The sequence below is a fragment of the Cariama cristata genome, unplaced genomic scaffold (assembly GCF_000690535.1).
Source record: "Cariama cristata isolate BGI_N322 unplaced genomic scaffold, ASM69053v1 scaffold15738, whole genome shotgun sequence".
Classification (NCBI taxonomy): Eukaryota; Metazoa; Chordata; class Aves; order Cariamiformes; family Cariamidae; genus Cariama; species Cariama cristata.
The window spans coordinates 1-17,058 of NW_009629557.1; the positions used below are offsets into that span (position 1 = coordinate 1).

A 17,058-nucleotide genomic window follows, 5' to 3' on the forward strand; every position below is an offset into this window, starting at 1 on the left:
GAGGGGCAGTGCAATATTTTCTATTTCAAGGTTATTGAAAGGAGAGGAAAATGCTACAGAACAGTCCTTGATCTAACTGGAGCCAAACTACAGGATCAGTCTGAAAAGTTCTGAGTATTAGAGTCTCCTTAGTGAATATTTTTAAGACAAAATGAACAATCTAGGAACCATGAACATTATTAAAAAGTAAACAAAAACCACATTTTCATAGAAGAGGAACCTAAAAGATTGTAACTGTAATAAAACTGAACTGATTTTCCTAATACAAATAATAATGATTCCGTTTTCTTAATCTGTCATCTTTGTTTAGTTTTTTTCCTTAGGTCAAACTTAGATCAGATTTTTATTTTTCTTTTCTTAGATCAAACTATGATCACATACTGACCTGCCCAAATGTGATTCAGGTTCACTAGAGCATAAATCCACAAAACTATAAAGTCACATATTTTCCAGATAAAATAACTGTAGTTCACTTCTGGTTTTACCAAGTTGCCTTTGGTGCGTTACAATATCTTAATGCTTATCAATAACATCGGTTTTTTCTAGTTGCAATATCAGTTACTGATACTGATAAGTGTTTAATATTAATTTAGGGATCTATCTTGCAATCTGTTCATAACTTAGTAGAAAGACCAGCTTCCAAAGATGTTTACATGCTTAAGGAAGCCAACAGGGATGGCTGGGAGAACTCAGAAAGAACAGGCTTATGTCGCAATCTGCAAGTGCTTGGGCACTCTGAAAATCCCAGCACCCACAGCTCCGTGCATCGGGAAGCCTACCGCCTGTTGTAAAAGCCCCTTCTGTGCCAGCTCCTGTGGGTGGGTCCTACGGGTACCTATGGGTGTGGCGCACTGGAAAACGGCAGGCCAAAGAGGAGGAAAAGAACGTGCTGAGGAGTACATGAAAGTCTCCCCAGGACCACTAAGCTCTGGAGACTAGTGAATCTGTTGAATCCATAAGAACTGATGAAAAACCAAAACACCAAGAATCAGCTGAATCTCCAGAAGGCCACCAGCACACACCAGCATCAATGAGATTGTAACGCAGGACACATCAATGAAGGTAGTGCCTGCTATATATAGACAAAGACTATAGGATCGTAGGCAGACATGATGAACCAAAGGACCTTCTGGGTACTTCCTGAACACCAACCCAGAAGTCACTGGTGCACTAGTGCCGCTTTCCACCTGTGAGTAAGCACACGTGGCTGGCTCCCAGCCGTTGCTCCCACCAAGTATTAAGAGCATGAGTGAGTGAAAACTGTGTGAGGGAATAATTGCATAAACTGTATGAATTGTTATCTGCTATTAGAAACAACAGGTTGGTTCTATTATTAATAAACAGCTGAATTAATAAAAGGTGTTCTAATTAATACTGGTTGTGATCTGTGTCTCCTCCAACTCAATCCCCTATCAGGGAAACAGGAATTTATAGCTCTCCTTGTTCTGGTGCTCACTATATGAACGGTTCTACTCCTACCCGACAGGACCAAGCAGTGTTAGCACACCCACGCAAGCTTCAATGGGAAGAAAACAAACATGTTTTGTTATTTTAAGACACTTACTTGGTAGGGATATAGTGTGACACCATTCGTTCTTGACAAAGACCAGGTGCCGTCAAGGTACTGATGAGCCTGGATAGCCACGGAGTTGAGAACATTACCGTTGCTGGGGCTGGTGGCCATTTGAAAGCTGACCTTGGCTTGGTGTCCAGGAGAGCCATTTTTCTTCTCCACCCCATTGACAATTCCTAGACTGTTGGGTTTTCCACCGTGTTTGTTGGCAACAAAGCCCGTATAATTTGATGTAGCATAAGGAGCAGGCATGTACGCCCAGTCCCTGGGCTGCAGGCTGCCCATGTGCCGGGGACTGACTAACGTGGGGATATTGGAGAGCGGTGGGGGAGAGCCTGGCGAGGCATCGTAATGTTCCGAGTTGGCAGCTTGCTCTAAGGTCAGCACCATCTGAATGGCCTCTTGCTTCAGCTGGTTCAGGTGTGTGGCACAAACGTCACATCTGTTGTCCTTCTCGTTCCATGCCTTACGAATGGTATTGGGAACCTGGAGCTTGTCATGAATCACCGACGAGAAACCCGGGTCCTAAAAATCAGAGAAGGGAGGGGGGGGACGGGAGAGAAACATTTAACTATGGTCACCACAGTGAAATATTATTACTGCTGACTGTGCATTTCAAAAGCCAATTTATGAGATAAGCTTAGAATGCAAACAAACAAAGGCCATTAGATACAGTCAACATATGCCAGCAGCAGAGCTGAACAAAAATTAAAAACTAGATTGTGTTGGAAAGAAAAAGTTCTTTTACTTTTACTGATAAGCGGAAAATATTATAATTCCACTGCAAGCTTCAACGCACGGCAGAGAGAATGAATTAACCTGCTTCACACCACTGCACGTAATTTCTGGCTTGAATGAAATCTACTCTTAGTTACACAGGTGAGATCAAGAGCCACTCTGCTAAAACCAGTGGGCTTGTAGCTAGGTTCACAAGTCTATCTACTCATCAATGCCAGCTTTAGGTACTCAGAAAATTCAGGGAATACTCTGCAACAAAAATGTAAAATTTCAAAGTCTGCCTGTAAAGAAGAAAAAAAAAATAAGAAAAAAACAGAAGTACTATCACTCTCCCAAAATCCTTTTCAGAATTCAAAACGGATGGGTATTTGATAAAGTCAAGAGCTTTTCAGCATTTCATTTACCAAGAATACACTTTTCAGCCAGGAAAAAAAAAAAAAAAACCAAACACACAAACAAAAAACACCACACTTTTCTGTTAATGAAACGTTCTACCACTATTTTGGATATCTGCTGATAATGGAAAATAAAACAATAATTTTATTTAGAAAATAGAACAAGTATAGGGTCAAGAATTTGTAGAGAATAATTTTCTTCCTGGAAAACACAGTTTTGGTGCAAAACCACACGATCAGGTTCAAAGCCTCTTGCCTCACATCCTTACCTCATGGGTGGGCTTTGAATGTCAGTGGTGCTCTCCACAGAGCAATACGCCACCCGGACCTGACTACAGGCATCGAACGTGAGCCTAAATTGCAAAGTGCTTCAGTAAGTTGTGAAGCCAAGCAGCAGTCTTAGCAGGGGCTTCTCCCCAAACTCGCCTAGTTCTTACGGTATCATGCAGTTTTAGAAACGCACAGCAATGACGTCTGTGTTACGCAGAGCAAACAGTGACAGTTATGTGATGGAAATATTTCTTGACAATTTTACACCACATGTTTGTGGTTTTACAGACCAGGCAAGGCAGACTTCACCTTCCCCTCAAGTTTTAGAGACTTATTGGTGGATTTTCTTATGACTACTCAAAAAAATTCACAATCAGTAGTATCAGAATCTTCCTCCCGCTGCCTTTGTCTTTGTGGGTTTATCAGCTTTAGCAGCAAACTGAAATCAGACTGGAAGAGGTTGTGGGGGGAAGACACACAAATAGACACCACCCTTATCAAGTAATTTGATGAACCCCATGCCATCCAAGATAGACAAATTTCACATCTCGATAGTTTGGCTGTGCTCAGAAAGAATGGGTAGGGGGTACAATATAGGAAGGGAGAGAATTCATTGGTAGAGGGTCATATTCATTATGATCCGTCTTTATTATATAGTCAAGCATTTTATTTTCACTGTTTAACTACCATGAACAGTTCCTCAGCACGCAGTGATTAATTGATTCATAAATCACGGTGCCTCTTTATGCACAGCAGCAAAAGCACAGTTCCAGCCCCAGCAGCCCAAGAGAGTCATACGAGCTGATGGGAAACAACAGGAGGCTGCGATCTGATCGAGCCTCAAGCTGGTCATTTCTATTCTGTGCACAAAGGGGGTCAGAGCATCAAAGTGTGCCAGAAAGGCAGAAACTGGATTCTGCACCAACCCTCCCCCCTCAGCCCTCGGCAAGGGGACCGGTGGAAATCAGGGGGAAAAAACAGGATGCACAAGATGTCAAATCTTATTTTCCATCCCAGACCATAACTGGGTCAAGAGATCACATCAGATATAGGCACCCCATCCATGATGCCAGGTTTGCAGGGAAAGGACTCTACTTTTCCCGCAATGAGCTAGACAAAGCTACCTATATAGCTGAAGTGAGGTGCAGGTCTTCTCTCCGGGCCGCTCCACGTCCGTCTAGGAAAAAATCCTTGACAGCTCCTTCCTCCAGCTAGCTAGTGCCACAGAGCTAGCTGTTGTTCTTTGAAAGTTAACTTCCCTTAGGCAACGGGGCTGGAACCCAGGTAATTATACACAACATTCAGATCCAGCCGCAGTTCAGCATGGAAATTCCTGGATACTATGATAAATATTCCAAGGAAATAAAGCCTTCTTTAAAGTAAGCACATGTCAGCATGACATAAATATTCAAGTAGCACACCAGCTTTAAAGAGTGCTGGACAGCAGTGAATTGAGCTTCATCTCAGTGTTAAAACAAACATCAGATCATTCTCTGATACAACAATAAACAGAGGGAAGGAGGGAGGGGAGAGAAGAGGGAAGACTGTTCCTCCTCAGGAGCAGAAAGGAGGAAAACAGGCACAGCCTGAATCAATTACTCCCAAGACTGGCCCTACTAATCTATCAGACTCTTGCTCGATCGATAGCTCAACACTGGATCCACGTCTGGAATATGAAACCAAGAAGCCTACAGGGCAGCAAATAAATTTGGAGAAACTCAGGTTCCAGAAACACATTAGTCAAATTTTGTTCTCAAAACAAAACTGATAGAGCCTAAAAGAGAGTTTACTTTCGTGTTCTGCACTGGGCAGCTCCACTATAGTTTCACAGAAGAATCGGCTGACAGGCTTGCAACACATTTAGCAGAACAGAGGTCAAAGGGGACACTCACTACGGCCTTGCTTGAAGGGCAGGGAAAGGCAGCCAGGCAGCACTTTCTGTTTCAGCATTTCATCTGCAAGCTATCAGCTGCACACGTTCCCCCAGGAATGTTTATTAGTTCCATAAACAGCATCTTCTCCCATAGGCATATGACAGTATCTTGTCCGGTATGAAACGGTGATGGGAAAGCCTCAGCGGATAAGCGCTTTGAGCTAGGTGCACTAAGCAGGGGAGTTGGAAAGGTTATACTCACTACCGAAACTTGTGAGGTCTAAGAAACTCCACACTCGCTGGCATGAGAGCTGAGTTGCTTGTAAAAATCTGAGGTCGACACTGGAAATACCATTTATATTTTGGCATTCATTTCCAGTCCTGACAGAACAAAGTACAGTGACGCTGAAAACTGAAACAGAACTTCAAAAATCACAAAATAGTTTGGTTTGAGTTCAGGGCAAAGGTTCATGATGGTTTCTCTTATTGCTGTAATGGTTCACCCATCTTTAGTATAAACAGCATTACTATAAACTCCTATTCCCATAATAAACAAATGAAGGCATGTAAGAGGTCTGAAAGCTTCAGGAGATCCGTCACAACACAGACGATAGCATAAATGCACAAGGCAAGCAGTGAACTAAGCAGAGTGCACGCTGAGCTTAGTTGCAAGGAGCCCTTCCACATTGCCTTTGAGTTTTCAAGCTCAAGTTAACACCAGTTCCAGCTATGTTTACTTGTTTATCTTCTCCACTGTAACCAACTAGTAATTAAACCCTCATCTTTGGTCCTGTGCTAAAAACCCACATGGGAGAGACAGAAAAGGGAAGGAAGTTTTGGTTTCTGAAGACCCATCAGACAGGTACGCCGAGGAACTCTTGCTTTACCCAGTGAAAACATACCCAGCGACCAGGCGCTAGTTAAGAAACACGGACGCACACAGATGCCCGTACCAGGGCAAACACAGTCCTGACCTCCTGGAGGAGAAGGGCACCGCTGTATGACCCTGTAAGGTAACAAAGCAGCATCCTCCTCTCTTTCATCTCCCTTCCTAAACCTGTACCTTGGGGGATAGTGTTCGTGACATTTTAACTCCATCACTAAGAAAGCAGACTACAGAGCATAATCCCTCCCTTCCTGCTACCCAGCTTGGTGCCCATCTTCCTCCACAGAGGCGGCGAACAACCGCTTTCAGCACGAAGCGCAGTGTTTCACACATACATTTACACGAGCTCACAAGGACACCTGATAAAGGCAGGCAGAGCTCAACTCATGGACGGAGAGGCGGGCAAGAAATAGGATGAGCAATTTGCACATTTATACGTTACACGGAACCTAGCTGACCATAGATTCGTATACAAACGCCTCATATGCATACTGCTTTTTTCATAAACATATAGTGGGCAGACACTACTATAGGACATACTCTCTAAGATTTTGTGCATAACTGTATTTGATTTCATCAACTACAGCCTACACAAGTTAGATGTTGTAACCCTCTGTCATTATTCTACCTCAGAGAAAACTCAACGATACAATGGATCTCAAGACCTTCTTATCGAATTGCATTCTTCAACACCAATATTATTCATTGCTCTTCAGGGAAGAACAAAGCAGTCAATACTAACTAAATCACAGAGGTCAGATTCCACTTGAAGATGCTCACAGAAGACTCATGGAGTTCTTTTGCTTCCAAAAGGGCCCAGGCAGCAATGACTGCTGGTAAGTAATCCATCTCACAAGGTGAGGGGAGAAGGAAGGGAAAGCAATGATCAAAGTTCTGCCTAGGAAGAAGTGTGTTTTCCAGACTCTCACTCTCCGCAGGCAGGGAGCAAAAGAACTAATTAAGAAACATTAGCAACAGGGAAGCCTTAACCTTGATAAAAAACACATGTTTTTCCATGACCGTGCAAACATCTCTGCTATAAACACAATCCTGTTAGTCCACGGTTGGTCTCTGGTTGGGGGGGATGGGGGGGTGGGGAGTTGGGAAATCTCCTCTGTTTTCCTTTCTCTCTTGAGGGTGAGCTTTCCAGCCCAAGAAAGTCACTATCCAGAGGCACTTGGGCTATTTTCCAAGTGACTCTGCACCCTCACTTAAACGTACCCTATCATCTTCTAGGCTACATTTCAGAGATTTGCTGTTTTCAGCACTCCAGAGCCCCAGCAGCCGAAAAACAGCTCCTCACTGTGACAATGGCACCACTTCCATTAAGGCAAAAGTATGTTCAAACAAACTGAAGTCAATGGGAGGCTTTCCTCAAAGAAGCGTGACGGGATACACACGATGACTGTAAGTTAGTAGCACTGTACCATCAGACTGAGCTGGGGACCCCTGGATAACAATCACTCAGCTTTGCTAAGTAAAGACCGAATCATCTGAATTACCCAAGGTGGCAGGGTCTCTGCCGGCACAAGCAGCGTTTGGTAAGTAAAAGCCAAAGTTGCCCAAGAGCCAAGGCCACGGGGCAGGGAGGTGAGCTCCCTTTTTCTGTTGCTCTGCACACAGCAGCAGGCACCTTCTCGGGGCAAGGCCGCACGGCCGTCCCCCCTCTGTCAGCGGGCTGCCCTCGCCCCACACGGCTTCTTCACGCAGCCGTCCGGTACTGCTCCCAGCTCAGCAAATGGAACTGGCTCATCTCCTCTGCTAGAAAAGGAGAACATATTCCCTCTCGTCCCCCTCTTTCCCCAGCAGAAACAGCCCCCCACAGGCCCTGCTACCACACAGCGGGGAGAGGAGAGAGGAGGCAATCCTGAAGCGGAGAGCTCTGAGCAGGGAACTTGGGCAAAAGGAGAGAGGCAATGAGGAGAGCAGAGCGCAGTAAGAAAGAGACCTGTTACACCAGCCCACCTCCAGCAAGCCCTTGTAAAGAGACTGTCCTACCAACGGCAGTCAAAACCTCTGCAGTCTCATCACATCCCACCACTTTACCTATTAATTTTTGTCCCCCAAACCTGACGAACTGCTTTCTGCTGCTGACTTGAGCCATGAGAGTGCTCCCCATCCTACGGTCAGGTCCCCAGAACACATCTCGGGGACCAGTTCTTTTCAGAGAGCCGGGGGGGGACGGGCAGGAAAAATCAAACCTTAATCCTGTCTGCTGTAGCCCTCCCAACATTACTGTTTTCAAGGTGTTTTTCTTGAGCTGGTAGATACTACTGACATTTGGACTTTTACAATTTAACATTTGTCAGTATAAAGCAGCCTCTGTGCAGCCAGAAAAATGTGCTCCTTCAGTTTAGGCTCTCTGTTTTCTTATCTGAAAGAGACAGAACGTCTGAGCAAGGCTCACCTTACAAACTTGCAGCAGCAGGATGCAGGAGAGAGAAAAGCCTGGAAAAACAGGAGGATTAAAAATGGGGAGGAGGGATAGAAGAAGGGGGAAAACAAGAAGTGTTTTCTAATTGCTCCATGGATTGGCTTATGGCTCTGGTGATGGATCAGCACTGAGGGACTTACAGTTGTACACATCTGGCACACAGGTGTTTGTGTTAGCATTTGATAGCAAGGCAGCAGCCAGATTTTTAATTGGGTTGGGAAGAGGAGATGAAATAGCAGCAGGAAAATCTAAATACACATGCAGTGGTGCAAACGCAAGCCTTGCCTACTGAGCTCTGCTACAGGGTCGTCTAGAGCTCTGCAGCCCAGACTGAAGCCGTGGCCACAGCACGCACGGTGTGTCCTGGAGGGAAGCCGCTTCTACAGCTATGCGGTAGACAAACGCAGCTGCTGCCGAAGGGGCAGAATGTGTCAGCACCCTTTTTATAGCACAAAGAACAGAAACAAACTCAGAACTGCAGAAGCTTCGTCACTTGTGCTGGAAAAAGCAGCAGCTCCATTCTTTCCTCCTCGTTTTGTATTTTCCCGCCTGGATGTTGAAGGATTGCATTTGCTTGCTTAGCCACCAGAGCACACTACGAGCTTGTGTTCAACTGATGGTTCACCGTGACCCCCGGTACTTTTCGGCATTATCGCTATAAGCAGGCGTGTGTCACGCACGCAACCTGGATACAATCGCAGATGCGTTTTTGCTCAAGTTTCCAGTCACCCCACAGAACTCCATTGCTATTGCTGCCTCTTCACTTGGCTGGGGGACAGCTACAAATTTGACCTAACTACTGTTAGGATTAAACGCTTTCAAGAGTTTACGAGCTGTTAGCTTTATCAAGCAAATGTTTAGTCTCACTCCTCACCATAGTGGCAAATGTGATGATACCTTTTTTTTCATAAAACCCTTCCAATCGCCATTCACAAAGACATGGTTCTTTACTGTTGATATCCTGTTACCCAGCCTTTCAAACCCATCCAGGATAAGCATGAAGCATGACTGAACTATGATTACATGGGCCAGACCCGTTAAAATACTGGAGTGACACTACTTTTTCTCTGATTCTTTCAATGCCATTATTCCAAACTTTGATAAACATCAAATCAATAGATCACTTAAACCTCTTTGAGTAACCAGGCTACAGTAGCAAGTGCTGTTCTGACACCTCCACATTTGCAAAGTTTAGTTTGCTTTTCCTGTGAGAAGAGCATTACAGTTCTTTGACGAATGCCAGCACTGCGCTACTACTGACACCGTAACCGGTGACTTCTCAAACAGCTGTCCTACCTGAAGAATGGCGACTAAACATCACACATGTGAAGGTCAGGACAGTATGTGTGACACCTGCATACTTAACTGCTCTCCTGATTTTTAAAAGGGTTTGTAGCAAGCTGAAACCTCTTGTAACTGATTTTCAAACATGAGAATCGCATTCCTTTTACTTTAGGCAAAGAACAGTTGGAAAAATTATTGGTTTTTATTTCACATCTTAGCCTTCTCAAAGGAGTTATTCAGTATATAACTTTTTTTGTCAAATCTGTTCAGCTTCAGCACTTCTATAACTGACATGCATCGGAGGATCAAAAAATTTCTGTCCTACTCAGCTTACTTTTGTATCCTGTTTTTTTAAACCATTTCTGCATGCTCACCCATGCTTTTCTCTCCACTCTAAGAAACAGCAGTATCTTTAAAGTGCATGCAAGATCACTGTTTTGGAGGGGGAAAAAAAAAGAAAAAACAAAATCAATAGATTGATACAGGTTATTGGTGGCTTTTACAATATGTAAAGAGCTTTGCCTTTGCATATCTGATCTTCCTTTTGGGTTTTTTTTTGGTTTTATTCAGTCAGCTTTTGGAAGCAATTTTACCAATGTCTCCAGTTCACACTGAGGCTCCAACCTGGTTCAACTAGGCTTCCTTTCGTTCAGCTTGGGTATGCTCTCCTCAAGCAACACTTATTCAGGGTCTCTTCTCTAGTTTCTTTTCTGCCAGCTTGACTGCAGCGGAGTTGGGAAGGTCAAGGATATGGATTGACTAGAATTAGAGCATTGCACGCCTTAATACAGCACTAATTATGGTCTGTTAAAGCTTGAAGAGTTTTAGTGCAGTTTAACAAAGCCACTTGAAATTCCCACTTTAAGCTTACTTTTTTTCATATCCTTGAATATGAAAACACCAGGCAACCCAAGTAATCTTAATCTTCGCAAAACTGCAAGTAGAAGTAAAATCCTGCCCACTTTATTCAAACCAGATGGAGCTTATCTGTGTGCCATCTAGGAGACAGAGAATTAATTTTCTTCTTAACCACCGGCAAAGTATATGACAAAGACAACAGTCACTTCACAGTAAGAATGAAGTCTCTCCCATGCACGTTCACAGTCAGAGGCACATGAAAAACTGAAACATATGTGCCTCTTTTCTGTGTTTCCGTTTTGCATTAGACAGACAACATTGCTAAAAACATGTAATTTGGAAATAGGAGTGAGTCTCCCCTCTGCACAGATTCTCCAGTCTTTGCACACGCAGAGTGTTCCAAGCTGCATCCAAACCGGCTCTTACCACTCAGCAGCAGTCACATCTCACGCTAGTATTGACTGGGGATTTCCACCACCTTTTTATCCCGACTGAACTAAAGAACACACACCTCAACATCTGCAGAGCTGTTACATGTCTTCTTGAGGAGCCATTTCCTTCATCCTAACGCCCCCAGGATCAAGCAAGTGGGCAGCGCAAAAGCTGGCAGGTTAGTCAAGGCCGTGGAGAACAGTCCCAGATCCCTGTGAACCCCTGAGGTTGCACACGGAGAAGATGAGATACCTACCTGAAGCTGATGGTGCAAATTAGGGGGGGCGAAGGAAGGGGAGAGGACAAATCAAGGCAATGATCTATGAAAGGATTATTTTTTTGTCCAACTGATTTCTGATACAAATAATTTGAAGGTCTACTGATGGGGTCAGCAAAGGCAGGAAATTGCTGACCTAGAAGGAAGATCACAACATCTCTATTAATGTGTTGTACGCCACCCTGCTTTCCCAAAAGACTTTGCGCTTTCAGTGGACAGAAGTTGTACAAGAGCATCCTGTAAGCAGCTCTGGGGTTTGACAGCACCCATCTGAAACATCTTCCTTGACACATACCAGGCCTGCAGCAGGCTGCTGCCTTCAGTCGTAGCCAGGCACCAGGTCCCGACAGCCACTTGCTCCCCGGGCAGCTGATGTCCCCTGCCGTCTAGCCGTACAGGCTCTCACAGTCTCACTTCCATCTGCTAAATCCTTTCACTGCAGTAACATTTGGCCCGTTACCATTTACCGCCTCCTCCTCGCTCCAAGCCATTCACCCACAAAAGGGCTGCTCTGCCTGCTCCCGCCTCAGAATTCTTCAAACTCCCATCGCATCCAAAATCAGACTACTTTTCAGTGACTCGGTCTCTTGGAAATCCCCTTTTTTTCCTCCAAGAGGGAAAAGCACCACCATCCTGTTCCTTTCCTGCCGGCAAGACAACGCCCAGGCTCCCTCGCAGCCCCATGCGGTCCCGCCGTGGGCTCACCAGGCGTTCGCTCTCGGGGCAGAGCTCCCAAAGCCAGGAGAGCGCCTTCAGCCCTGCCCCTCTGACACCCCGCCTCGCACTCTGCCCTACTCCCACCGTCATCGACACCCTACTTACCACTTGGGATGGGCATGACATTAGTTGTTATTTTTATCAGCACTTGGCTTTGTTTTCATTCATAATGTGAACTGAGAAGAGAAAAATCCCAGCACAACCCTCCGAAATTTTATTCTAACAGTTTGACATTATCCCAGGGTAGGTTACGTTTGCTTGTGAAAGCTCCTCAGCTTTGATGTAATACCAGGTGGTAACCAGATACACTTTTGTATTTAGAGCCGTTTCCATTAACACGGTTATATTAAGAGCTTTTTAATGATGTAATTATCAAATTGTCTAATTATGGATTTGTTTAATTTCTTTTGTGCGCATGGAATCATTTGTAATTATTGCTTGTGATCCCTGGAACCCCTAAAATGAGATGTAACATATCAAAGACTTTTCTTTGGAAGTGAAATTTGTGTATGTAAATACACTTCTCTCCCTAGAATTTTATCACTTCTGATGCCCCAATATTCTACGCTTTTCTCAGGTACAATAATTCAGATATATTGATACCATTTTTATGCTTGTACAAAAATATTACAGACATATGAAAACAAACAAAAATGCACCACAAAAGTTCAAATCTTTACCTTAGAGGTGCTGAGTGCCCCCAGCCCCATGCAGCCAAAGACCTCTAAGGGCATCAGAGCAGCCATGAAAGAACATTTGTTGTACCTCCTGTACGGGGCAGGAAGCAGGAGCACACCGCAGCTTCTCAGCTGGGAATAATTTCAGGAGCAAAGTCATTTGCAAGTTCCCACTCCAGTTGCAAGATCAGCTTATGTTTGGTTAGCACGGTATAAATACTTGGGGTATGCAAAGGAGAGGAAGAAGAAAAAACAAGATCCTGAAAAACCTAATGAAAGTAACAAGAATCTGCCAGCTGTCAGGGGGAACAGCACGACACCGTCAGGACTGTGTCGCGTCCACCACGAGGATAAACGGCAGTGCATGGGACACCTTTTCCCAGGCAAAGCTCTGCTCTCCAGCCTTGGGGCAGCTGCACTCCAGCGGTGCCCACACAGCCCAAGCGGTAGAACGTGTGCTGGGACAAACCTGTAACACACAGCCTTTTTCTCTTAACTCTGCTGCAAACCTACCTGCTCAGTTTCATTAACCGTGTCTGCGTGTGACTTCCTACACAAACCATAAACTAACCTGTATACTTAGCATAAGCTTCGGCTCCAGTGCAGCAGACTCTGCATCTGCCGAGGCAGGGATTGCACAGGATTTGGTACCCTGGGCCAAGGGCAGGTGACAGACTGGGTTTGAGGGACTGGTGAGTGCAGGAAAATGCACGGGGAAGATAAGGAGCTGTGGTCAGGATGGAAGCTGTCAGGCTGCTGAGTGTGGCTTCATGTGAGAAGAAGAGAGCTCTGACCCCGCTCGCTGTGGCTTTTGCAGATGCCAAGGACCTGCTTTTGGCTGCTCCTCGGTACCCGCCACACCAGCACTGACCCGGGCCGACACTGCTGCGTGATGCAAGGCCTCTCCGAGGGAAGGTACTGGCTTGGGCTGATGGGTCACTTGGCAGCCAGGCTCCAGGTGACGTGGGTATAGCAGAAACCTCCATGGACCTGAAGCCAAGTGAAGTCGGTGTAGATCACAATACAGTTCTGTGGGCCTGGGTCAGTCCCCTGGGAACACCGCTGCTTCTGAACGCTTACAGTCAGGAGCGAGCAACATGGTCTTAACATCTACCACTGCACTTCTCCAGGCCAGTAAATGCCCTGTTTCAATACATAGCTTTACAGTCAGATTTGCGTCATTAGGGGAGCTTTGGAGTACAGCTAATAACCTCTTTTGTTGTCATCGTCTATTAAAAAAGAACATCCCAAACTCAAAAAGTAGGCATTGCTTCAGTTCAGGACCACTGGGTTTGTTTGAAAGCACTCCCACTGTGCGAGCCCAGGCTGCCACAGCCTCGCAGCCTGCGTCCCATCCTCCTCACCCTCACAAAATCCCCAGCAACTCAAACAGCGGAGGCGGCGGCAGGGCTCAGTTGGAAAGCGTTCTCACCAAGGTCTCAATGAAAGCATTCAGAGCCGAAGGAGGCCAAGCGCTCCCCTCCCCACATCCATTCCCGGCGAACAGAAGCCTCGAGCCCTTGCTGTGGGACCACAGGGGACAGGCACATAATGAGCCCTTGCTGCCAAACAGCCTGGTGTTGCTGGCCCCCCGTGACACCGATCTACAAGTGTGGGCTAAAAACCTGCCTCCCCCACTCTCACCACAGCTCACGGCCTGTCCTGAATGAGCTGGCTGCTGACAAGCTCAAGAGGGGATCAGCCTCTTGACTTGTGTGGTCTGATGAAGGCTAAGATTACAAATCTTTTCCCAAATAGTCCCCAAGTGAGCCACGCAGAAAAAGGAGAAGAAAAAAAAAAAACACACAAAACACACAAACCCACACAAACAGGAGAGGGGAGAAAAAGCTTCCAGTAGAGCCTGGTAACATTATCTAGCCTCAAACCAAAATACAAGGTTCCTCGGGTTACAGCATCAGCTGAAAAGCTCTCTAACCAGTGGAGAGGAGAATGGATTTCCAACCTCTGTAAAGACTAAAGACACTGATCATAACTTCAGACTAATACAGGGCTCCTCGTGTACCCAGTCACAGCAGAGTCACTAGGGAAATGGGAACAGCATCCAAAAGGACGACGCTATTCGTTCTAGAGGTGGCCGCTGCCATTGCGGCACTGCCCCGACACACAGTAGGTATGGCGACCCACGCTCTCCCTCCACCCAAGCGCACCTCGTGCAATCAATCTACAGAACAACCCGCCATAAACTCGGGTTTCAGGTTCTCTGCTACTGATTCAGCTCTACAGATCCAGAAATCAAACCCAGTTTAAGAAAACAAAATTATTTACGATCAGTAAGAGTAACCCAGTGGCCTCTTAAAACAACCTGTAAGAATTTCAGCAACCACTGATTAAGTAAACATGTTATAGAATCTACATACCTGCATAATTTATGCAACCTGAAAAAAAAAATCTACTCTTTGTAATTTATTGACAGACAAGCTGACATCTGGATTTAGACGTTAAAAAAAACCAAACACACACTAATGTCAGTATCATTCTGGAAAGATGCTTCAAGGAAAACAGTGTGGGCAAGGGAGGAACAAGGAGTTGTTACTGTACTGGTTTAAGTTTATTTTTGTCTGGTAGCTGAAAGCTACATATCCAGAAAGAAAAGAGTAAAGAAATCCACCTTCAGTTGTGAGACAGAAAGCTCTCCTACACTGCATTACCTTATTTTTTCTTTAGGTTCATTTCCAGAGTCTAGGTCTCATTAAATTTAATATTAGTCTCTATTCACCTCTCATGCCTATCTCTGCTCCTTCCAGTTCACACAGACCTGGACAGTTCCTTCAGAGATTGCTTTGCTCTGCTCTGCAGCAGATGGGGCACGGGCTAGGGAGCACAGGGTGTTGGAATTAGCACCAAACCTCGTTATTGCTAATGCTGTAGCAGAAGGGCCGCACTGAGATGGGGACAGAGGGAGCGGAAGGGCAGGAGGAGTCCGAGCAGACCAGCAGTGATTAAAGGTGCCGCTGTGGCTTTAGGCTAGCTTAACAAAGCACGGCGGCGCGAAGCATGGTGCTTGTCCTGTGCAGCCAGCTCCCCGAGCAGCGTCTGCAGCCCGGACCTTGGTGCCTGCAGCCCTTGGAGAAGCCACGGGGAGCAGCAAGGACACCGGGTAACCTGGCAAAGAAAAGCTGTCAAGTATGAGGTTGTCTCTTGTGGTTATAAGCCCCCCGAGCTGTGTTCTGCCAGGATTCACTCATTAGATCCTCCCCAGCTGCTGAGGCAGCCGCACCATTCTCTCTGCACAGCAGTAAAGCTGCACCCCGTTAGGCCGACAGCACTTGGCAGCGCAGCCTTCTGGGGTTTAAAACCTGCGTCTCCTCAGAAGCTGCACCACCTACCTTCAGGCACGGCAGGATAAGACATACCGTCTATTCGTCTTGCAGAAGGTGTGCTGCTGAGCAGCCATCACTGTGTTACTTGCCGGCCAAAAGTCCAGTTCATGGCAAGTGGACATGGGCGCGGAGGAGTTCTGAGCCAGGCGAAGTCAGCGCTGCCACCGCCTCTCCTCCTGACGCGGCTCCCGAGGAGCGCGGCAAGTGCGAAGGCTGCACCGGGAAAGGTGGGGGAAGGCCACAGAGCTGGCGAGAGGATCACCCGCTGCGTGCCTTGATCCACTTGTCTGGTAGAAACCCATCTTGACCGTTGAGGGCAGTGGCCTGAGCAGGGGGCCCGAGTTTCTCCGGGCCTTGCTGGACACCATCAGGTACAGGCTGGTTTATGCCAGGGCTGCTCGGTGCAGCAGCACCCGTCGGAAGGACGAGTCTCCCTTCTGGCACAGGAGTGTCAGTTAGCTGGCTCTTGCCATGCACCTCCGAACAGGACTCATCTTGCTGGGAAAGGACCAGCCGTCATGGGGCATCACCACCACCAAAGACAAGTCCCACAACTGACCTGATTTAATACATCCAAGACCAGACTTCCAAATCAGAGATTGCCACCTAATAGAGGTTCTTGACATTCACTGCTGCCGCCTCTAAACTTGAGGGCTAGCTGTAGATTTTCCATGTGTCAAGTTAGAAGAGACAAATTCTCCACAAAGTTCACATGGGCTTTGTTACATTGGGGGGGGGGGGGAAAAAGAAAAAAAAAAAAAAAAAGGGAAGAAAGCAGTAGCCACCAAGTAATCGGAACACTAAATACCAAAAGAAACAGAGTCTCCATTGTCAGTCCTTCTACACAGGACCTGGGCTAAAGGATAGAGATTGCCCTACAATAATCCACTCATTACTTTGAATTTACTTTTTTATGAGCAGAGTAACGCAGGTACAAGAGCCCTAGGACGTTGCACTACTCAAGCTAGCAGGAATACTAGACGCATCCCACAGGAAAAACAAACAGCACGTGCAAACGGGGAGCTGTATACAACGGCCCGATTCCTATATGCCAACAGACCATTCTGGAAGCATACAGTGGCCCCACTTAGTATATTTAAGGTAGAGGGAGGTTTTTTGTTATCCATACTTCAAGTTTACGGGTGGAAATATAGTTGCACTGCACAATCAAACTGCTCAATATATTTTTAATTACAAGCATTTTAGCTATTTTTGCAACCATTTTTACAGTTTGATATTAATAACTAGAACTGTGGCTCCAGCTCACGGTCTCTGTCTGAAGTTATTCCACATATTTTATCAA

General features: G+C 46.0%; 1 protein-coding gene across 1 annotated transcript; it reads right to left on the reverse strand.

Moving 5' to 3' along the window:
* Nucleotides 1–1,564: 1,564 nt before the first annotated feature.
* LOC104165559 (kinesin-like protein KIF26B) lies at nucleotides 1,565–11,827 on the reverse strand (the record flags this gene model as incomplete). Its single annotated transcript, XM_009705215.1, has 2 exons — nucleotides 11,726–11,827; nucleotides 1,565–2,098 (listed from the first exon to the last, which is right to left on the reverse strand). Coding segments are annotated over exons 1-2 (636 nt in total), but the record flags the coding sequence as incomplete, so codon positions are not given.
* Between the last annotated feature and the right edge of the window lie 5,231 nt (nucleotides 11,828–17,058).